At 42.3% G+C, this 25,230-nt stretch overlaps 2 protein-coding genes across 2 annotated transcripts in view; one reads left to right on the top strand and one right to left on the bottom strand.

The window, feature by feature from the left end:
- LOC148090013 (protein kinase C alpha type-like) overlaps positions 1 to 25,230 on the bottom strand; it is a 134,572-nt gene that overhangs the window by 7,351 nt on the left and 101,991 nt on the right. The window contains exons 14-16 of the mRNA XM_087811248.1: positions 8,474 to 8,554; positions 6,528 to 6,635; positions 5,529 to 5,669 (exon numbers count right to left, since the gene is read on the bottom strand). Coding sequence (XP_087667374.1) covers positions 5,529 to 5,669; positions 6,528 to 6,635; positions 8,474 to 8,554 — 330 coding nt within the window. The remainder of the gene's footprint in view (positions 1 to 5,528; positions 5,670 to 6,527; positions 6,636 to 8,473; positions 8,555 to 25,230) is intronic.
- On the top strand, positions 20,280 to 21,274 carry LOC148090014 (complement C1q-like protein 2). The gene is made up of 3 exons (XM_087785567.1): positions 20,280 to 20,383; positions 20,697 to 20,822; positions 20,876 to 21,274. The coding sequence occupies exons 1-3, from the start codon at positions 20,290 to 20,292 to the stop codon at positions 21,181 to 21,183; spliced, it is 528 nt and encodes a 175-aa protein (XP_087641693.1). The 5' UTR covers positions 20,280 to 20,289; the 3' UTR covers positions 21,184 to 21,274.

Genomic DNA, 25,230 nt, shown 5'->3' with positions numbered 1-25,230 from the left:
TATCTTATTGATGTCTAATCAATATCTAATTATTATCTTGTCATTATCTTATCAATATCTTATTGATGTCTAATCAATATCGTATCAATATCTTATCAATATCTTGTCATTATCTTATCAATATCTTATTGATGTCTAATCAATATCGTATCAATATCTTATCAATATCTTGTCATTATCTTATCAATATCTTATTGATGTCTAATCAATATCTTATTATTATCTTGTCATTATCTTATCAATATCCTATTGATGTCTAATCAATATCTTATCAATATCGTATCAATATCTTGTCATTATCTTATCAATATCTTATTGATGTCTAATCAATATCGTATCAATATCTTGTCATTATCTTATCAATATCTTATTGATGTCTAATCAATATCTTATTATTATCTTGTCATGATCTTGTCAATATCTTATCAATATCTTGTCATTATCTTATCAATATCTTATTGATGTCTAATCAATATCGTATCAATATCTTGTCATTATCTTATCAATATCTTATTGATGTCTAATCAATATCGTATCAATATCTTGTCATTATCTTATCAATATCTTATTATTATCTTGTCATTATCTTATCAATATCTTATTGATGTCTAATCAATATTTTATCAATATCGTATCAATATCTTGTCATTATCTTATCAATATCTTATTGATGTCTAATCAATATCGTATCAATATCTTGTCATTATCTTATCAATATCTTATTGATGTCTAATCAATATTTTATCAAGTTCAGGCCTCTTAGTGACGAATTCAACGTTGAAATATTTGTTACTTTAGAACATGTTTCTATAGTCTAATGTTCTTCAGATTCCTCAACAGGTTCCTCACACCTCACTCTCCTAGAAGTCAGCATCAGGTGAAGGTAAACCTGGACCGTGAACATGAAGATATAAGATATAAAGAAATGATCAAAGCTGTACATGATGACATTTGAAGGTTCTCCAAACGTTCTTGTGTCTCTATTCCCACCAGACGACGATGAGTCTTCGCAGCTGGTGTTGGTGTCTTGACTCCCGCAGGAGGACCAACAGATTCCTGGGCTGACCTACTTTCCCTGCGACCAGAAAACCATCCTGTAGGTGTGAAGGCTTCTGGGCTCCAGCCGTCGACCTTCACGGCTCGAGTGTCAGCTGAGGTGAAAACTCCAGCGACATCGCCGAGACTTCAGGTCTGTTTACACTTCGAAGCTCATGGAGAAACACCAGGCCTGTCACGACGGTTGTTCCACAGGTAGGATGAAGCTTCAGTACCAGTACTGTTCAGTTCCTGAGTACAGCCAATACACTTGGAAATAGATTTATATTAACCAGGAGTACAAGGAAATATTTTTTATTAAAAAGTTATTTCTCCGCTGACATCAGCGCCTGAACTGCTATTGAGTGATTAAAACATTGGTTTTCAAAACTATACTCCGCTCACTATCAAAGGATACGTCTCAAGCCTTACGGATCTATGACCAATATTGTATTGTCATTGATAGTAATACTTGTTACTACACTATCACAACACCAGAGTCAAGTACTGGACAATACTACACATATATACTTGTTACTACACTATCACAACACCAGAGTCAACTACTGGACAATACTGCACATATATACTTGTTACTACACTATCATAACACCAGAGTCAAGTACTGGACAATACTACACATATATACTTGTTACTACACTATCACAACACCAGAGTCAAGTACTGGACAATACTACACATATATACTTGTTACTACACTATCACAACACCAGAGTCAAGTACTGGACAATACTACACATATATCCTTGTTACTACACTATCACAACACCAGAGTCAAGTACTGGACAATACTACACATGTATACTTGTTACTACACTATCACAACACCAGAGTCAATTGGTTTTCAAAACGATACTCCGCTCACTAGCAAAGGATACGTCTCAAGCCTTACGGATCTATGACCAGGACTCGGTTTCGCCAGTCGATGGACGACATTTACACGAGGGACAGTTTTGATCGTTTCTTCCTCCGTTTGTCATCGACACCGAGTGAGTTCGGCGAGAAATCGAGAAGAGGTTCCTCTTCTGGTGTCCAAGTCAAGACACGCTGCAGCTCGCCTGGACTCTGACTGTGACATGTGTGAAAGCGTCAGCGCCTGCTGCCTGGACCTCAACAGAGATCCTGGAGCCTACACAGCTCAGGAGTGCTGGTCAGATGTTTTCATTTCCTCTTTTTAATTCAGTGTTTACTCCAGAGCTGCCCTCAACTTCCAGCTGTAACCCACGTGACTGCTGGAGTGGCGTTTGAAAGCTCCCGCTGTGCTCGGCTGTCACTGCCTCAGTGATGTCATCAGCGCTGCGCATCAGTCTGTCTAATGCTCGCTCCATTGAAAATAAATCCTTTTCTCTGAATGATCGCTTCACACGAGAAAAGTTGGATTTATTGTGTCTCTCAGAGACATGGCAGAGAGAGGAAGAGTTTATTCATCTGAGTGAACTCTCGTACAAGATACACAGTTAAAATATATACTTCAAAGGAAGAATGATAACTGAGGACGAGAGGATACAGTGAGTCCAGCAGATTTTAAAGCTGATGTTTGGACATATTTTGGTTTGAAAACAAATGAAAGTAGTTACGACTTCAAGAGTCATGTGGTCTGTAAATACTACAACACCAGAGTCAAGTACTGGACAATACTACATATATACTTGTTACTACACTATCACAACACCAGAGTCAAGTACTGGACAATACTACACATATATACTTGTTACTACACTATCACAACACCAGAGTCAAGTACTGGACAATACTACACATAAATACTTGTTACTACACTATCATAACACCAGAGTCAAGTACTGGACAATACTACACATATATACTTGTTACTACACTATCACAACACTAGAGTCAAATACTGGACAATACTACACATATATACTTGTTACTACACCATCACAACACCAGAGTCAAGTACTGGACAATACTACACATATATACTTGTTACTACACTATAACAACACCAGAGTCAAGTACTGGACAATACTACACATATATACTTGTTACTACACTATCACAACACCAGAGTCAAGTACTGGACAATACTACACATATATACTTGTTACTACACTATCACAACACCAGAGTCAAGTACTGGACAATACTACACATATATACTTGTTACTACCCTATCACAACACCAGAGTCAAGTACTGGACAATACTACACATATATACTTGTTACTACACTATCATAACACCAGAGTCAAGTACTGGACAATACTACACATATATACTTGTTACTACACTATCACAACACCAGAGTCAAGTACTGGACAATACTACACATATATACTTGTTACTACACTATCACAACACCAGAGTCAAGTACTGGACAATACTACACATATATACTTGTTACTACACTATCACAACACCAGAGTCAAGTACTGGACAATACTACACATACAGTATATCCTTGTTACGTATCCTTGTATCGTGATAAAAGCAAAGTAATCTACCAAGTAATGGACTCTATAAAGTATTAAAGGATCCTTCTGTGTCATGAAACACACAATATTCTTCTACACACAGAAACTCAACCTGCATTTATAACAACACACACACGCCTGAGGTCACCAGAGTTCACCTTGTTGCAGGAGCTTCAGCAGCACAAAAACACTTTTACAAATAAACACATAAATACTAGACACACAAACAGACAAATGACCTCTGAGTTGGCTTTTGTTCTACACAACCTGTGTGAGTCAGTCATTTAAATAAAGTCAACCTAGAAGGCAATTGTAACCAGTGCCTTAAAAATGTGTAACTACTAATCAATGTCATGAAGTACATGTTCATGTTTTACACTCATTACTTTATAAAGTAAGAACTATGAGTAAAACTACACTGTCTTGTCGAACGGCTTCTTCGCTTATTTACATTTCGGCAGATTTTTCACATGAAACGGGTTCGAGATCAGAAGCAGAAGCAGAATTAAAAGGTGACGATTTGTGAGAAAACCATGTAAAGTAACTTTTTATCTTATAGTAAAATAAAAAAGTTGTGAAGTAAAGTCGTGTGATTGATCTGCAGTGTTGGTTATTTAGTATGAAGTGAGTCTAAAAGAAAAGGTTCTTGTCTGATCACTACTGGAAGGGCTTTGCTGTAATGGGTTCAGGAGGAATCCTCTAGTGGTTGTGAAGTGCAACTGCAATATAAATAGATCGTACATTTCTCACGTGTAACTGATGGAAGCTTCGACTACACAATAGCAATAATAGTAAATGTTAATTAATTCAATAGAAAAATGTGGCAAAAATATCCCAATATTTCATATTGAATTAAACTAAAAATACAGAATAAAATATATATATATTTGAATTATTTAAATTCAATTTAACTTTATTTTTCAAAACAAACTCTTTAAGAATTCAACCAAATTCAACCTCAATAAATAATTCATTTTATTTTTATAAATGTAATATATATTGTTGAGTCGACGACACAGAGATGAACATAATGCTGAGGAAAATGTTGCAGACGTGGCATTAGATAGATATTGATAAGATATTGATAAGATATTGATTAGACATCAATAAGATATTGATAAGATAATGACAAGATATTGATAAGATATTGATAAGATATTGATAAGATATTGATTAAACATCAATAAGATATTGATAAGATAATGACAAGATATTGATACGATATTGATAAGATATTGATTAGACATCAATAAGATAATGCCAAAATAATAATAAGATATTGATTAGACATCAATAAGATATTGATAAGATAATGACAAGATATTGATAAGATATTGACAAGATAATGATAAGATATTGATTAGACATCAATAAGATATTGATAATATAATGACAAGATATTGAAAAGATATTGATAAGATATTAATACGATATTGATAAGATATTGATTAGACATCAATAAGATATTGATAAGATATTGATAGGATAATGATAAGATATTGATAAGATATTGATAAGATAATGATAAGTTATTGATAAGATATTGATCAGATATATATTTAAGTATTGATAAGATATTAATAAGATATTGATAAGATAATGATAAGATATTGATCAGATATTGAACTGTCAACTCTAACGTGTAAAGTGTGGAAACTTTGAATATTACATTGATTTTCTTTCTTCAAGCATTAAATGTAATATATCAAGTCATCAGTCACATGATCGTGTGAGCGTCACATGATTGGCTGAGGGTTCGATGAGTAGCTCTGAGCTCCGTTGGTTTAGTCTGGGGACTCTATTACACCAACATTTACATTTAGGGAATTTAAAAGACTAAGAATTAATAATATTGAACTATGGAACGTCCAATAATTGTAATCAGAAAATCAAATGTATGTGTAAAAAAAATACATTCATTTAGAAAATAAAAGATTTTTTAAATTGAATTTAATAAAAAAATATATAATCAAATATTTAATGTGACACATGATATTTCCTTCAAGAACATGTGTGTCAGCGAGTACTTCACACTCACCACTTTGGGTTTGAACGGAGGCTGAATCTCTCGGTTCTCCAGACGTTCCCAGTCGATGCGCCGGAAGAAGGCGTGTTCCCTGATGTCGCGCTCGCCCTCGGGTCCGCAGCCCAGACGTTTGGACGGATGTTTGGTCATCAGCTGAGAATCACAAGTTCAAGGGTCAACTCTCCAGATCTACTCCTAAAATAACAGGAAACGAAAACCAGGAGTTCATCTCAAGCTGAGCAGCTGCCATGAATAATTGACTCGATACGAAAGCGTCTCCGACTCTGAACATGTTCTCCTGACACCAGATCCTCCTCAACACCCCTCTAGGACTGGACCAGCTGAGACAGGAACGAGGATCTTGATCCTCTTACGCCGAAGTGACGGAGACTCGGAGCGACACGAGTGAACGGCGACAAGATTCAGCTAAGATGTTTAAAAACTACCGTATTTTCCGGACGATAAGTGTCAGTTTTTTCATAGTTTGTCCGCGACTTATACTCTGGAGCGACTTATGTGTGAAATTATTACCACATTATTATATCATTTCACATGTTATTCTCACACTAAACCACCAGAGGGCGCTCTAGGCCTGTGTTGATCATTTCCACGTAGAAGAGGAAGCATCTTCTACCTCCGGAGTTAGTTAGTTGTTTAAAAGTGACACGAGGATGAAGAGTTATTTGGAGTTACACGGATGGTTTGGTAAACTAGTTAGTTATTGATGCTATAGTTCTCTGAATAACTCTTCATATGTTATGTTAACATACCAGGTTCTCACTTCATGTAACGGAACATTATTCTGTTGTTGCCTCTAGTTTTATTTTAACTTGTCTTTCAAGATCACATGTCTGTTCTTGGATTTTATCAAATTAATTTCCCCCAAAAATGCAACTTATACTCCAGTGCGACTTATATATGTTTTTACTTCTTTATTATGTATTTTATGGCGACTTGTGCTCCGGAGCGACGTATAGTTAGTGTTTCTCCACGAGCACTGCAGCTTCTCACCCCTTTACAGATGGAAACGGCTTCCTTGGACAGAGACTTGGGGTACGACACGTTGTGCTCCATGATGGACTGGAACAGCTCGTCCTCGTCCTCGCCGTCGAACGGCGGCTGCAGGTCAGAGAAGACGACGTAAACAGAGGCGAAATCACATGACATTGACTTTCATACGACCTTGATATTAGTGTGTTACTATAGGAACAACTTCATTGACACACTCACAGGAAACCATGTTAGTGAAGCTGCAGCTGATTGGACCACAAGTTAAAACATCAACCAATGGGACGCTTTCTTCGTTATAGGCTCCGCCCATTAGAAAAAAGAAAAAAATAATGATAAAAATAATAAAGATTTAATAAAGAAAGGATTTGCACAAATTGAATCAAATTGGCCTTAAATACTGAAATAAAATGATCATGAAAAACACACAAAAAGCCACAAACATTTTCATAAAGCACAGAGAGGGAATTGCATAAAAAACAGAAAAAAGAATAAGAATTAAGTAAATAAAATGACATATATATATATAATATATATATTATTTATATTGAAAAATAAACATCACAAAAATACTGAAAGAATACGCACGAAAAAAGGTGAATAATTAAAATAAAAAACATAATTAACACAAAACACTGAAAAGATTTGCCTGAAAAACTGAAATAAAATGATCACGAAAAAATAAATAGTTGAGAGAAAGAAAATAGAAGAAGAAAAAAACGAAATGAGCTCCAAGAGATCATCCTATATTTTCATGTCAGAAACAATATAAAAACTCAAAACTATTCTTACTTTAAACTATTTTTAAAAATCCAAACACAGCTCAACACGGACTCACGGGACAAGAGGATACATCACAACAACTGCTTTATGCAAAATATGAGAACAAATATAATGATTTAAGGATAACATGGACTAAAGTGATGAAAACATGTTGATGAAAGATAAATGGGTCATCTATCGAAGAATCTCGGCGATGACTGAGGACGAGAGGATACAGTCGACTTCAGCAAAAAAGAAGACTTTAAAATGTGTTTGTTTTTTTCTTCAAAAGAAGAGCAGTGATGAGGCTATTATTTTGAAGATTCAGGTCAAATCTATTTATTTAGTGAAAATAAAGTAATGAAAATAAAAGAGGTTGATCAACGGCTACACAGAAGCATCTGGGCGATGACTGAGGACGAGAGGATACATCTAAACAACAGAGACTGACAGTCCAGCACTGATGGAGCTATTATGTTGAAGATTTAGGCAAAATCCTAGAAAAAAATACAATAATTTAAGGAAAACTTAGACTAAACTGAAAAATGTCGATAAATGGGTAACCTATGGAAGAAACTCGTCGATGACTGAGGACGAGAGGATACATCTAAACAACAGAGACTGACAGTCCAGCACTGTTGGAGCTATTATGTTGAATAATTATGCAAAATCCTCTAAAAAAATAAAATAATTTAAGGATTACTTGGAATAAACTGAAAACACGTTGATAAATGGGTCACATATCGAAGAACCTCATCTTTAACTGAGGACGAGAGGATACATCTAAACAGAGAAGGACAGTCCAGCACTGGTGGAGCAATTATTTTGAAGATTTATGCAAAGTCTTAGAAAAAATACAATAGTTTAAGGATAACTTGGACTAAACTGATAACATGTCAATAAATGGGTAACCTATGGAAGAACCTCATCGATGACTGAGGACGAGAGGATACAGTCGACTCCAGCCAAAACAAAATACTTCAAAATGTGTTTTTTTCTCTTCCAAAACAACAAGCAGAAATAGAGTTAAAGACACATGTAGAGATGTTTGGACACCAGCAGGTGTCGTGACAACAAGAGGTTGATAAAGAGTCAACAGTGACGCTCTGCTGGGAGATCATGTGACTCCTGCACCTGAACAAACACTGAGACCCTCGTGAGCAGAACCAGGAAGTGGTCGGTCTCACCTGTCCGGCCAGCATCTCGTACAGCAGCACGCCGTACGCCCACCAGTCCACCGAGCGTCCGTACGGCTGATATGCGATGATCTGGAGGAGAAGAAGAAAGAAGCGTGAGTCCAGGAGCGACAGAAGTTTCTCTTGAAATCGACGCGTTCGGCGTCGATTTCGTCCGCAGGAAGTGAAGCCAGAACCACCTGTCAATCAAAAGGTTTTTAAAGCAGCTGCGGTGATGAGTTCACTGAGAGGGAGCTGGATGAAATCTTCATTAAAAGTCTATTTAACATTTTTTGAGACGACAAAAATAATAAAAATATCAATAAAGTTTCAGTCCAAAGAAAAAACACTTTTGTAAATAAACCAAATAAACAAAGAACGGTTTCAGTCGTTATTTATGACAACAAACAGGTTCAAAGGTCAATCGTGGAACGAAATCAATTGATCAACTAATTAATCAATTTTTTAACTTAAAGTCAATGATTTTATTCGAAATATATAAAGTGTTTTTGTAGTATGTGTACTTCTGTTAAAGTGTACTTCTGTTACTTTTTTTAAAAAAAGTTTTCAACGATTGTTTCTTATTCATATTTTATTATTTTTGATATAGTTTTTAAATTTAACTGAATTATTGTCAATATTTCCAACTCTTCGTCATGTTTTGATCACAAATGATCATTTTATTATTATTTTATTAATTTAATAAATACTTGTTATTACCATAAAGAGTTTGAACGTAAACAACACCTTTGTGCGACCGAGCTTCACACACTCGTGTGTAGATCTAATCGAAAGCACGACAAACTCTTATCGCCGCGACCTCGACCTTGACCTTTCACCGCGACCGACACCTAAAGCTCACGTAACCGTTCCCAGGGTCGGGCGGCGCTTAAAAGCCGGGTCGACCCGTGGCTTCCGCACTAACTCCAGATGAAGCTGCTCGTGCTGCTGCTGTGCTGCGTCCACCTGAGGCAGGTGTGGGCGGGTCACCGTGACCCGGCCCGTCAGGAGGATCAGAGGAACGACCTTCTCTCAGGTGAGTGAACGTCTGGAACCAGTTTTCTGATCTTCTGGACTTGAGCGAAGACTCTTTAAAGAAGAGACTCACAGGTGTTTCCTGTCGTCATCCATGACTCGTTCATTACCGACTGTCCTTCCTCTACGTTACTCAATTATACTTAAAGTGCCAGCGTTTGTTCATGTTTGTGTTGCAATAAAACTTCCGGCCTCTAGATGGCAGCAGTCGTTACGTCCTCTACAGCTAAAGGAAGAATGATGGCTGAGGACGAGAGGATACAGTGAGTCCAGCAGCTTTTAAAGCTGATGTTTGGAGATATTTTGGTTTGAAAACAAATGAAAGTAGTTACGACTTCAAGAGTCATGTGGTCTGTAAATACTACAACACCAGAGTCAAGTACTGGACAATACTACACATATATACTTGTTACTACACTATCATAACACTAGAGTCAAGTACTGGACAATACTACACATATATACTTGTTACTACACTATCACAACACCAGAGTCAAGTACTGGACAATACTACACATATATACGTGTTACTACACTATCACAACACCAGAGTCAAGTACTGGACAATACTACACATATATACGTGTTACTACACTATCACAACACCAGAGTCAAGTACTGGACAATACTACACATATATACTTGTTACTACACTATCACAACACCAGAGTCAAGTACTGGACAATACTACACATATATACTTGTTACTACACTATCACAACACCAGAGTCAAGTACTGGACAATACTACACATATATACTTGTTACTACACTATCACAACACCAGAGTCAAGTACTGGACAATACTACACATATATACTTGTTACTACACTATCACAACACCAGAGTCAAGTACTGGACAATACTACACATATATACTTGTTACTACAGTATCACAACACCAGAGTCAAGTACTGGACAATACTACACATATATACTTGTTACTACACTATCACAACACCAGAGTCAAGTACTGGACAATACTACACATATATACTTGTTACTACACTATCACAACACCAGAGTCAAGTACTGGACAATACTACACATGTATACTTGTTACTACACTATCACTATATATTACTTTATAATCATAACAAATACAAACACGTGACTAAAGAACTCCTTCAATCCTGGACCAGATCTGGACTCGAGGAAGGACCGGAGCGACCTTGAGCGACGACTGGAGAAGCTGGAACTCGCCGATAAAGGTCATAAAAAACAAGAAGTTAAATTTTAATCTTCTTAAAAATAGAATTTTCCTCTGAGCTGTTGTCACAGTTTGACTTCCTGAAGGTTTGAAGTGATGAAGTATTTATGGTCCAACGATAGTACTGAGTTTCCAGCTGTCGGGTCTGGAGAGCAGCGTCTCCGGAGTGGAGGGCGTGGCCAAAGATCTGCGGCAGGAAGTGTCGGGTAAACAAACCGCCGTCCGTCACCTTTGACCTCGACTTGACCCTCGAGTCTCCTCCAGGTCTGAGGGCGGCGAGCGACGACCTGCGCGTTCAGGCCGAACAACAACGACAACTGCTGACGACGCTGCAGAAGAAACTTCAAGGTGAGATCGACGTCTATCCGTCAGCTGTCACTCAAACCCATCCATCAATCAACCTTAGAAACACATCGTGATCCATCGGATCGATACGAGGATCGTGATTGGATCACAGGTCGTGTGAGGTCACATGACCTGACGCATATTTACAACTTTATCAACACGACACAAGAAAAACCATAAGCTCCGCCCACTAAGAGATTTGATTGAAAATTTCAAGAAAAATTTCAAGAAAAATTTCAAGAAAAAGAGAAAGAATAATAAAAATGAAAATTAAGAACGAAAAAACAGAAAATAATAAAAACAAAAACAGGGGATTTTGTTCAAGTAGAGGATCTTGCTCAAGAGTACAACACCAACAGAGCTCTTTTCCCATCATGCACCTCTTTACAGGCCGAAGCATCCGAGAGAAGATTTGGTGGAATGTTAAAGTGCTAGAAAATATTCTTCCGTCAGGTAAAGGTTCTGTTTGTGTCGCTCAGAGCTGGACTCGCACCGGCAGACGCTGAGCTCCAGGCTGACGCTCGCCGAGTCGCTGCTGGAGGATCTGACGGCGGCGAACGAAGGTCGAGTCGCTCGCCATGAGGTCGAGGGCGAAGGTTAACGCGTGACTTCCTGCGAACAGATCTGCTGCACAGGTGGAGCGTCAGTGACGTGGAAGGACAGAAGAGCAAGGTGGAGCGACTGCAGAGCGAGAGCAGAGGTGGAGAGTCTTTCTATTTTCATCCCTTCATCTTCTCGCAGCAGGTTCTTCAGACACGTGTTCACGCGTGTGGATGAAGACGTTGACACGCGTGTGGATGAAGAAGTTGACACGCGTGTGGATGAAGAAGTTGACACGCGTGTGGATGAAGATGTTGACACGCGTGTGGATGAAGATGTTGACACGCGTGTGGATGAAGATGTTGACACGCGTGTGGATGAAGAAGTTGACACGCGTGTGGATGAAGAAGTTGACACGCGTGTGGATGAAGATGTTGACACGCGTGTGGATGAAGATGTTGACACGCGTGTGGATGAAGATGTTGACACGCGTGTGGATGAAGATGTTGACACACGTGTGGATGAAGACGTTGACACGCGTGTGGATGAAGACGTTGACACGCGTGTGGATGAATATGTTGACACGCGTGTGGATGAAGATGTTGACACGCGTGTGGATGAAGATGTTGACACGCGTGTGGATGAAGATGTTGACACGCGTGTGGATGAAGACGTTGACACACGTGTGGATGAAGAAGTTGACACGCGTGTGGATGAAGAAGTTGACACGCGTGTGGATGAAGACGTTGACACGCGTGTGGATGAAGAAGTTGACACACGTGTGGATGAAGAAGTTGACACGCGTGTGGATGAAGAAGTTGACACGCGTGTGGATGAAGAAGTTGACACGCGTGTGGATGAAGAAGTTGACACGCGTGTGGATGAAGATGTTGACACGCGTGTGGATGAAGAAGTTGACACGCGTGTGGATGAAGAAGTTGACACGCGTGTGGATGAAGATGTTGACACGCGTGTGGATGAAGAAGTTGACACGCGTGTGGATGAAGAAGTTGACACGCGTGTGGATGAAGACGTTGACACGCGTGTGGATGAAGAAGTTGACACGCGTGTGGATGAAGAAGTTGACACGCGTGTGGATGAAGATGTTGACACGCGTGTGGATGAAGATGTTGACACGCGTGTGGATGAAGATGTTGACACGCGTGTGGATGAAGAAGTTGACACGCGTGTGGATGAAGAAGTTGACACGCGTGTGGATGAAGATGTTGACACGCGTGTGGATGAAGATGTTGACACGCGTGTGGATGAAGATGTTGACACGCGTGTGGATGAAGATGTTGACACACGTGTGGATGAAGACGTTGACACGCGTGTGGATGAAGACGTTGACACGCGTGTGGATGAATATGTTGACACGCGTGTGGATGAAGATGTTGACACGCGTGTGGATGAAGATGTTGACACGCGTGTGGATGAAGATGTTGACACGCGTGTGGATGAAGACGTTGACACACGTGTGGATGAAGAAGTTGACACGCGTGTGGATGAAGAAGTTGACACGCGTGTGGATGAAGACGTTGACACGCGTGTGGATGAAGAAGTTGACACACGTGTGGATGAAGAAGTTGACACGCGTGTGGATGAAGAAGTTGACACGCGTGTGGATGAAGAAGTTGACACGCGTGTGGATGAAGAAGTTGACACGCGTGTGGATGAAGAAGTTGACACGCGTGTGGATGAAGATGTTGACACGCGTGTGGATGAAGAAGTTGACACGCGTGTGGATGAAGAAGTTGACACGCGTGTGGATGAAGATGTTGACACGCGTGTGGATGAAGAAGTTGACACGCGTGTGGATGAAGAAGTTGACACGCGTGTGGATGAAGACGTTGACACGCGTGTGGATGAAGAAGTTGACACGCGTGTGGATGAAGACGTTGACACGCGTGTGGATGAAGAAGTTGACACGCGTGTGGATGAAGAAGTTGACACGCGTGTGGATGAAGATGTTGACACGCGTGTGGATGAAGAAGTTGACACGCGTGTGGATGAAGAAGTTGACACGCGTGTGGATGAAGATGTTGACACGCGTGTGGATGAAGATGTTGACACGCGTGTGGATGAAGACGTTGACACGCGTGTGGATGAAGATGTTGACACGCGTGTGGATGAAGATGTTGACACGCGTGTGGATGAAGATGTTGACACGCGTGTGGATGAAGATGTTGACACGCGTGTGGATGAAGATGTTGACACGCGTGTGGATGAAGAAGTTGACACGCGTGTGGATGAAGACGTTGACACGCGTGTGGATGAAGAAGTTGACACGCGTGTGGATGAAGAAGTTGACACGCGTGTGGATGAAGACGTTGACACGCGTGTGGATGAAGAAGTTGACACGCGTGTGCTTCCGACGCAGAGATGAAGGTGGCGCTGACGGACGTACGAGGAAGCGTCGCAGGAATGGAAGCAGACGTTGAGATTCTGAAGACGATCGATGGAGGTTTTTATGTTTTTATTTAAGTCGTCAGTGTCACATTTTAAATGAAGCACTTAATCGTTGTTTTAAAATGATTTTACTCCGTAATTCAAATCAACATCCTGCGTGTCGCGTGATTGGCTGAGAGTTTGATCAGTAGCTCTGAGCTCTGTTGGTTTGGTCTGGTGACTCTATTATACCAACATTTATATTGAATTAAAAAATATTGAATTTATAACATTTATTTTTGAATTAGTGAACAAAACTTAACACGAAAAACTAAATGAAAAACCCCCCCATAAAGAAAAAGAGAAAGAATAATAACAAGGAAAAACAGAAAATAATAAAAACAAAAACAGGGGGAAAGGACAGAAAAAAGAAGGAATCATACATAATTGAAATTGAAATTAGAATCTATGAAATTTGTTATAAAAATATTTCAAATGTTTATTAAAATATTAAAGAAAATCTCAACCTTTAATTTAAAAATGATGTGATTTATTGAATACTTAAGAAAAAATGGAAGTTTCAACATATTTAACGTTAAATTCTTGTTTAATTGTGACGACACTGATGTTCTAACGCACACTGGTTGACCTCACAGTGGTCGTCGTGACCTCGTGACCTCACAGTGGTCGTCGTGACCTCGTGACCTCACAGTGGTCGTCGTGACCTCGTGACCTCACAGTGGTTGTCGTGACCTCACAGTGGTTGTCGTGACCTCACGGCGGTCGTCATGACCTCACGGCGGTCGTCATGACCTCACGGCGGTCGTCGTGACCTCACAGTGGTTGTCGTGACCTCACGGCGGTCGTCGTGACCTCACAGTGGTCGTCATGACCTCACGGCGGTCGTCGTGACCTCACAGTGGTTGTCGTGACCTCACGGCGGTCGTCGTGACCTCACAGCGGTCGTCATGACCTCACGGCGGTCGTCATGACCTCACGGCGGTCGTCGTGACCTCACAGCGGTCGTCGTGACCTCACAGTGGTCGTTGTGACCTCACGGTGGTTGTCGTGACCTCACGGCGGTCGTCGTGACCTCACGGCGGTCGTCGTGACCTCACAGTGGTTGTCGTGACCTCACAGCGCTTCAGTCCAGACTCGACGCCGGCGAGACTCTGACCCGTGACCTGAACCGACGCCTCGGAGAGAACGAGTCCGACCTGCGGCGGCTGCAGAGGTCGAACGAAGGTCGTGGTCTGGGATCGACTCGTCGTCCTTGAACTCTGGTCTAACGCGTGGTTTCTCTGCAGCGTTGACTCAGCAGGTCAATGCGACACACACCTGGGGTCAGCAGGTCGACGCTCAACTCACACACACACACTCGTCTGTGAACTCACTGAAGGCTTCTCAACAAGGAAAGTATGTCTGTGTGGGTTTACTCCGGTTTACTCCGGGTACTCTGTGTGTGTGTGTACGTGTGTGTGTGTGTGTGGGGGGGGGGCTAGTATGTGTGTGTGTGTGTGTGTCCATGTGTGTGTGTGAGTGTGTGTCTCCATGTGTGTGTGTGTGTACGGTATGTATGTTAGTGTGTGATTATGTGTTTGGGGGGGCTAGTATGTGTGTGTGTCTCCATGTGTGTGTGAGTATGTGTGTATTTATGTAAGTGTGTGTGATTGTTTGTGTGTGTGTTTCAATTTTGTCAATATAAGGAAGTAAAAATTAAAATAATATTGAAATTATAGAAGTTCTAAATGTTACAAAAATATGTTCAGAATATTCGTTGTTTTACAAAAAAACATTTGTGTCGAGTTCACAAGATCTTAAAACGTTAAAAAGTAATGTTCGTTGAAGAACAAAATAATGAAGTACTTTCATCATACCTTCTTTTACAAATAAAAGTATTTATTCTTCTATTTCGTCCTTACTGACCGCCAGAGGCGGTGCTTCAAGCACTGGATGACAGAACGCTCTGGCGGTCAGTAAGGACTCATAGAACCGTAGTTATATACTTAACTTTTGTTCTATTTTATCCTTACTGACCGCCAGAGGCGGTGCTTCAAGCACTGAATGTATCCATCTCTCGCATGCGCTGTACGAGTGTTAATACCAACAAAGTCACTGTGACCCCCTGGACAGGGTATATCTTCCGGTGACATCAGAGGATCTGTTCCTGCGCAGGTAGACCGCATGAGCTTTGATGACCGAGGTTGATCTAAGGACTAGTTCTTTTGTGCGTCGCTGGTAGTCTCGTGACTTCTGTCGGAGCTGCAAACCTTTCCCCCTCCAGAGGCTGCAACGAATTTGACGTTGAGAAGTTGTAGCGGCTTGTCGTGGACACTTCCGCCTCGGATCGTCATCGTTTGGCTCAGTACCAACTTTTCTTATTACATTTTGTTCGGTGCAACGTGTTGTACTCGCTTTTGGTTGCATTATTTCTTTGTTGGTGACGGCAGTGTGTTCGCTCCCTCTCCCGAACTTTGTACTCTAAATACTTATATATCATTGAATATTAGTACAACCTTTTGTACTCGCTTTTGGTTGTATTTTGATTTCTTATTGGTGACGGCAGTGTGTTTGCTCCCTCTCCCGACATTGTACTCTAAATATTTATATATCATTGAATATTTGTACAACCTGTTGTACTCACTTTTGGTTGTATTTTGATTTTTTGCTGGTGACAGCTGTGTATTCGCTCCCTCTCCCGATATTTGTACCGCTGATATACAGCAACCGTTACTGAGTACCAGTGCAACCTATTGCACTTGCTCTTGGTTATATTTTTATATTTGTTGGTGACGACAGCGTATTTGCTCCCTCTCCCAGCATTTGTGCTTCTTCTATCTCATTATATGTGACACCTTTTGCCTGCGTTTTTTCACTCAGCATACTATTGTTACATTAATTGGCGCCAACTCGGTTGTCCCATTATTCAGTTACCCTTAGCTGGTGAAGGCTGTGTTTTCGCTCCGCGGCGGGCTCCAGTTCTTCAGCCCACAGCTCTACTGTTGGTTCTGAAGACGGCTCAATGGGGGCCATCATTCGTACGGCCTTGGCTCGCCTACAGTTGGATATACCGCAGGCTCAGCCAGCTTTGACCAGTGCTTTTATCAGGAATGGATCAGCTCCTGCTAACTTTACTGTGCCTCCATCTGACGAATATTTCAGGGAGTTGCATGCATGCAGGACTCTAGAGCCTTCTCTCATGCAATTTCAGACGGCCGGACCCTGGCAGCCATGCAGGATGCACCCAAGTTTGGCTTGGGCCGCATACCAGTGGTTGAACCGACAATAGCTGCGTCATTTTTCTCACCTGATGAGGCTCTGAGACCAGATGCGAGGTGTCCTCATCCCCAGTGTTGGGTGACGGATTATTTGCTCTGCAAAACCTATGACGCAGCGGCACGCATGGGACGCATAGGCAATTCTATGTCCCACCTGATGCAATTTCAGTGACGCTTCCCTGCAGGCATTCGCGCTGATGTCTAAAGAGCTGGGGCGGTTGGTATCTACTCTCATCCACGCTCGCCGCCAGGTTTAGCTGGCACAATCACCTCTGACTGAGGCATGCAGGAGAACCCTCTGCAGTGTTCCAGTGAAACTGGGGGAGCTGTTTGGAGCGCTAGAGACACTTGAACGCACTGTCCAAGCTTTCAGGGGCATCATTTTCAGTTCAGGGTGCTCCCTTTTGGCCTCTCCCTTTCGTCGCGGGTATTTACCAGGGTTGTGATGGCAGCCCTCTCGCCCCTGCAGTCGCAGGGCATAAAGATTCTACCCTATCTAGACGATTGGCTCATCTGTGCTCCGTCCCTGGACACCACATGCCATTTCCCATGTGTCTCGACTAGGTCTCGGGGTGAACTCTACAAAGAGTTGCCTGGTTCCTTAGCAGAGCACAAGGATGACCTCGATACCATCTCAATGAAGGCCTGGCCATCACCACAGCGGGTGGACGACATCCTCCGCCTCCTTCCCCTCTTTTACGGGGGCAAGTGGTTGCATTACGTGGAGTTTCTGCGACTCCTAGGCAAACTGACAGCTGCCGCCACCGTGGTCCCTTTGGGGCTGTTGTCGCTACGTCCCAGCTTTCATTTTGATGCCAGGTGGCACCGGCACAGGAGACTCAAGGTGTCACACTGTTGCCTCCTTACTCTGGCTCCGTGGAGAGAGAGACGTTTTCTCCTTCAGGTCATGCAGATGGTATCGGTTGCATTCCGTCGAGAGGCCATCCCAACAGATGCCTCTCTCTCGGGCTGGGGTGCAGTGTTGCAAAACTGGACAGCCCAGGGTCTGTGGTCTGCTCAAGAGCGCTCGGAGCATATCAATGTGCTAGAGCTACGAGCTGTGTATATGGCCCCGCAGTACTTTCTTCCCTTCCTGAGAGGGCGACAAGTGCTTGTGCGCTCAGACAATGTGTCGACTGTGTATCGCATATAAACCACCAGGGGGGCACCAGGTCTGCACAGCTGCTGCAAGCATCCCGGGACCTCCTGTTGTGGGTGGCTCCACGCCTGGCCAGCCTGAGAGCAATGTATTTGCTGCTCTCTCGGGGCAAGCCTCCGCCGTGGGAGTGGCGGCTTCATCCAGAGGTGGTGCTCAATATCTGGGATATCTATGGACATCTATATCCGGGATGCTCTTGCGCACGACTGGCCAGAAGGTCTCCTCTATGCTTTTCCCCCAATCCCTCTGTTTTTCTAACACTACAGTGGGTCCTCCAGCAGGGTCACAGGCTGCTGTTGGTAGCCCCCTTCTGGCCAGGGAGAACATGGTTTTCACTGCTGCGCAGGCTCTGCCGCAGCTCACCATGGCACCTCCCCGACAGGAAGCATCTCCTGTCTCAACTAGAGGGCCAGATTTGGCATCCCGACCCTCTTCGCCTGCAGCTTTGGGTCTGGCCGCTACAGGGCCCAATCCACTCCAGTGTTTAGATGCTGTCTGCGATACTATACTAAATGCCAGGGCGCCTTCTACCCGGCTGCAGTATGCAAATAGGTGGCAACTGTTTACTGCATGGTGTTCAGACAGGGGTGAGGACCCTGTGCACTGTTCAGTCCCAAAGATTCTGGAGTTCCTCCAGTCACTATTGGACAGTGGCCGGTCCCCTGATACTCTGAGGGTATAAGTGGCAGCCATTTCCTCTCAACATGTTCGGGTGGATAATGACACAGTGGGGTCCCACAGACTGGTGTCCCTCTTTCTAAAGGGTGCGTGGCGATTATGCCCCCCACGCGCACAGCGTGCCCCAGTGTGGGATTTGCACCTGGTGCTCGACGCTTTGTGTCTGCCTCCCTTTGAACCCCTGGCTCAGGCAGAGCTGAAATGGGTCTCTGCTAAGACTGTCTTTCTCCTTGCCATTGCTTCAGCGAAGCGTGTCGGGGAGCTACATGCCCCGTCTGTGAGTGAGTCATGTCTGCGGTGGAGCTCAGATGGCTCAGGAGTTACCCTCTGGCCAAATATGTCTTTTCTCCCAAAGGTTCTGTCATTTTCGAACCTCAACCGTCCCATTCAAGTGGCACAATTTATTCCCCCGGAAGGGGAAGTCAGGTTAGGACTCTTGTGCCCTGTGCGGGCTCTGAGGACCTATGTAGCTGCAACCGCAAATATAAGACGGTCGGACAAGCTCTTCTTCGGCTATGGTGGCCCTAGGAAAGGCTGTGCTCTTTCCAAACAGCGACTGTATCACTGGATCGCATATAAAGGAAGTGGTCACCCCCTGCCATCCGGGGTGAGGTGCCACTCTACCAGAACGATTTCTACGTCAGGACATCTGTGAGGCAGCGTCATGGGCCTCACCAAGCACTTTTTTCAGGTTCTATTGGGTGAACGTAGCCACTCCTCATCCATTAGGTGTGGTCATGTTACCCGACTCTGCTGCTTCCTCTCAATGAGGTATATACTGGGATTTCTCGTGACTTTGTTGTTATGGGTCATCCAGTGTTGATGCACCGCCTCTGGCGGTCAGTAAGGACAAAATAGAACGAAAGTTACATATGTAACTACGGTTCTATGAGTCCTTGATGACCGCCAGAGCGTTCTGTCATCCAGTGCTTGAAGCACCACCTCTGGCGGTCATCCAGGACTCATAGAACCGAAGTTACATACGGAACTTTCGTTTTATATACATATATTCTTTTATGTAAATTTACACTCGTCACACAATAAAAATCAACAAGATATTGAAATCACAAATTGTAGACCCGTTAAGGAAACTATTGAATGTTTGTTTTTGATTCCAGGTCGTGTGTCACGAGTGTAAAAAAATACTTTTTTAGTAACGGCTCAATAAACGTGTGTCTTCAGAGCTGAGAGACCAGATGGACGTCGTTCAAGTGGTTCAGGACGAGCTGAGGATCAACGTGAATCGAACAGCAGCTGAACTGGACCAAATCAAAACTACTGTGACTGAAGGTAAAGTTGCCGATGTCAACAAAAACAAACACAAAAGTGTAACTAAAGTAAAAGTTTGAAACACGTGGAGTATCTGAAGTAAAAGAACAGAACTTAACCACCTGTAGTTGAAGTTAACCAGGAACCATTGCCTTTGATCTTTTTTAGATCATGTGGTTTTCAGGTTCTTTCAGGTTCATTCAAGTTCTTTCTTTCATGAGCCACAGTTTCTCTTGTAAGTGAGCGAGGTACACGTTCAGTCTTTTGGCTCAGCTCAACTGCTGTTGTGACTCAACTTGGACTAACTTTGACATATGCTTCGATCTTTTTGTAGATAAAGTTGCATTTTCGGTCACACTCGCCGAGGACCAGAGGAACATCGGGCCTTTCGACGTCGACACCACGTTGTTGTACAAGAAGGTCATCACTGAGGTGGGCGGCGGCTACGATCCTGCCACAGGTAACCTGGAGCGAGCGTGATGTCGAGGCGTCTGGGCTCACGTGTCGTCTCAGGAGTGTTCACGGCTCCCGTCGGCGGCGTCTACCACTTCAGCTTCTACTCCCACGCCCTCGGCGACCATCGCTCCTTCCTGATGCTGTACAAGAACGGCGAGGGCGTGGTGGGGACGGCGGACCACCCGTCCACCGGCGACCACAGCGATAACGCGTCCAACGCCGTCGTGCTGCGACTGCGGGCGGGAGACGGCGTCAGCGTCGGTATGGACGCAGGATCCTGGATCTGGGCCGACAATTATGGCAACTTCTGCACCTTCAATGGGATTCTGCTGCACCGCACGTCTGGTCCTGACTCCTCCCTGTGACCCTGACGTTACCATCATCCCTCGTTCATCGGACACCGTTGGATTTGATCAGACGCGTGTCAATCAAAACAGCTGATTAAAGTCGTGGAATGTTGTCAAAAGTAAAGCGTGAGTTTGAGCATGGAGGGATGTTTGTTATCAACTCATGTCAGGAAGTGCCTGAGAAGGTGGTTTTACTTTGTTATTCACTTTACTTTTATAACTCATTTCCTGCCTGAACCATCAACTTCATGACGCAGATAAAACAGAAATGAATCCTATTTCTGAGACATGATGATGTGTCGATGAAGCTTCATGAAACAGTGTCATTATCTTCAGAGTCCACTAGATGGTAGTGATGTAAGTTAGGTACGTTAGTTAAGTTAGGTAGATCATAAGTTAGTATTACTTCACTGGATCACTAGTGTTTGACTAGATCATAAGTTAGTATTACTTCACTGGATCACTAGTGTTTGACTAGATCATAAGATAGTATTACTTCACTGGATCACTAGTGTTTGACTAGATCATAAGTTAGTATTACTCCACTGGATCACTAGTGTTTGACTAGATCACAAGTTAGTATTACTTCACTGGATCACTAGTGTTTGACTAGATCATAAGATAGTATTACTTCACTGGATCACTAGTGTTTGACTAGATCATAAGATAGTATTACTTCACTGGATCACTAGTGTTTGACTAGATCATAAGATAGTATTACTTCACTGGATCACTAGTGTTTGACTAGATCATAAGTTAGTATTACTTCACTGGATCACTAGTGTTTGACTAGATCATAAGTTAGTATTACTCCACTGGATCACTAGTGTTTGACTAGATCACAAGTTAGTATTACTTCACTGGATCACTAGTGTTTGACTAGATCATAAGTTAGTATTACTTCACTACTGGATCAGTAGTGTTTGACTAGATCATAAGTTAGTATTACTTCACTGGATCACTAGTGTTTGACTAGATCATAAGTTAGTATTACTTCACTGGATCACTAGTGTTTGACTAGATCACAAGTTAGTATTACTTCACTGGATCACTAGTGTTTGACTAGATCATAAGTTAGTATTACTTCACTACTGGATCACTAGTGTTTGACTAGATCATAAGTTAGTATTACTTCACTGGATCACTAGTGTTTGACTAGATCACAAGTTAGTATTACTTCACTGGATCACTAGTGTTTGACTAGATCATAAGTTAGTATTACTTCACTGGATCACTAGTGTTTGACTAGATCATAAGTTAGTATTACTTCACTGGATCACTAGTGTTTGACTAGATCATAAGTTAGTATTACTTCAGTGGATCACTAGTGTTTGACTAGATCATAAGTTAGTATTACTTCACTGGATCACTAGTGTTTGACTAGATCATAAGTTAGTATTACTTCACTGGATCACTAGTGTTTGACTAGATCACAAGTTAGTATTACTTCACTGGATCACTCGTGTTTGACTAGATCATAAGTTAGTATTACTTCACTACTGGATCACTAGTGTTTGACTAGATCATAAGTTAGTATTACTTCACTGGATCACTAGTGTTTGACTAGATCATAAGTTAGTATTACTTCACTGGATCACTAGTGTTTGACTAGATCATAAGTTAGTATTACTTCACTGGATCACTAGTGTTTGACTAAATCATAAGTTAGTATTACTTCACTGGATCACTAGTGTTTGACTAGATCATAAGTTAGTATTACTTCACTGGATCACTAGTGTTTGACTAGATCATAAGTTAGTATTACTTCACTGGATCACTAGTGTTTGACTAGATCATAAGTTAGTATTACTTCACTGGATCACTAGTGTTTGACTAGATCATAAGTAAGTATTACTTCACTGGATCACTAGTGTTTGACTAGATCATAAGTTAGTATTACTTCACTGGATCACTAGTGTTTGACTAGATCATAAGTTAGTATTACTTCACTGGATCACTAGTGTTTGACTAGATCATAAGTTAGTATTACTTCACTGGATCACTAGTGTTTGACTAGATCATAAGTTAGTATTACTTCACTGGATATACTGAGCCAAGACGCGTCGTCATAGCAACCGAGCCTAACAAGCTGCACAGTTCACAGACAGACGGAGACGTAAACAACAACGAGACATAGAAGTACAAACTAACAACTTTACAGAACGTGACACTGATTGATCGAAGTGTGTATTTAAGTAATGATTGATTTATACAATAAAACATTATAAATGATCACGTTTTCGACGAATATCGCACGTGACAATATCACGATGTATCGATATTTTTTCGAGCTCTGATGGTTCAACACGACGTTATCCTGCGACTTAATCCGTGATCTTCATCCGTCCTCGATGACAAACATGGTCCCAGAAGGAAAGAAAACCTTCTCTTAGATCCGGGTCCAAATGCTACTTGAGGGCGACGGCGACGCGTCGGACGCTCTGGACGGCGTCGGCTCGATTTGACCTCGTGTCTCTCGCAGGACTGGCGTCGCACCCGCGAGGTTAAGCGAGGAAAACGGGTCGACGGTCGGGTCAACATGGCGGCGGAGGCGTCGGGGGGCGAGGAGGAGGACGGACGCCGGCCAGGAACCGTCAGGACGGATTTAAAGTGACGAGGAAGAAACGCTGAGTCACTGTTTACTGCTCAGAAAACAGAGTTCGCGTCCAGGATGTCATTGTTCGTAGGATTACATCACAAATACACACGTTTGTCACCTGCAGGCAGTACTTCACACAGTACTACCATCTCTTGTATCATCAAAATATTCATGGATGAAATGTTTGAAATCTTCTGGTTTGTTTTATCATCAAATTAACATTTTCAATATTTCAATTCAATATTTTCTACATTTAAAGGTTAAACTCGTTTGTCTTTAGTAACAAAATACAAAAAAAAAACTACAATTTTTCTTTACACAGAGTTTGATATTTTAATTACAATAAAAATGTTTAAATTCAAATTTAGATTTTCTTTATCTTTTGTCGTTAATTCAACTTGTGCGTTTGTTGCTTGTGTAGATATTTCTAAAGACGTTCATGGTTCCGGTGACCCTGAAGCCTGAGGTCGGGCCGTGACCTCTGACCTCCTCTTGAGAGGTGGAACAGAGTGACAGGAGTGACGCCGACAGACAAGAGTGACCTCCTCACTCTCTTATATTTAACTCTGAGCCGATGGCGAACATGAAGCGCAGACGTGTGCGACCGTGACACACAACGTTCTCTCGTCAGGTGCGGTTTGATGGAGTCGTTAGCGTAGCATTAGCAACTGAGTGTGTGTGTGTAGATGTGTGTGTTTGTGGGTGTCAGTGTGTCTGTGCATGTGTAGGTGTGGGTGTGAGTGTGTCTGTGTGAGTGTGTCCGTGTGTGTGTGAATGTGTCCGTGTGTGTGTGTGTATGTGCATGTGTAGGTGTGTGTGTCTGTAGGGTTGTGAGTGTGTGTGTCTGTGTGTCCGTGTGTGTGTGTGTTTGTGTGTGTATCTGCGTCTGTGTGGGTGTGAGTGTCTGTGTGTGTGTCCTTGTGTGTGTGCATGTGTAGGTGTGTGTATGTCTGTGTGTATGTATTTAGGTGTGTGTGTGTGTGTGTGTGTAGGTGTGTTTGTGTGTGTGTGTATGTATTTAGGTGTGTGTGTGTGTAGGTGTGTTTGTGTGTGTGTGTATGTATTTAGGTGTGTGTGTGTGTGTGTGTGTCCTTGTGTGTGTGCATGTGTAGGTGTGTGTATGTCTGTGTGTATGTATTTAGGTGTGTGTGTGTGTGTGTGTGTTTGTGTGTATGTATTTAGGTGTGTTTGTGTGTGTGTGTATGTATTTAGGTGTGTTTGTTTGTGTGTGTGTGTGTGTGTGTGTGTATGTATTTAGGTGTGTGTGTGTGTGTGTGTGTGTGTGTCCTTGTGTGTGTGCATGTGTAGGTGTGTGTATGTCTGTGTGTATGTATTTAGGTGTGTGTGTGTGTGTTTGTGTGTATGTATTTAGGTGTGTTTGTGTGTGTGTGTATGTATTTAGGTGTGATTGTTTGTGTGTGTGTGTGTGTGTAGGTGTGTGTGTGTGTGTGTATGTATTTAGGTGT

The sequence above is a fragment of the Callionymus lyra genome, chromosome 1, assembly GCF_982586985.1.
Source record: "Callionymus lyra chromosome 1, fCalLyr1.hap1.1, whole genome shotgun sequence".
Taxonomy (NCBI): Eukaryota; Metazoa; Chordata; class Actinopteri; order Syngnathiformes; family Callionymidae; genus Callionymus; species Callionymus lyra.
The sequence above is the reverse complement of the archived record's forward strand: the minus strand, read 5'-3'. Positions and strand labels throughout refer to the sequence as shown.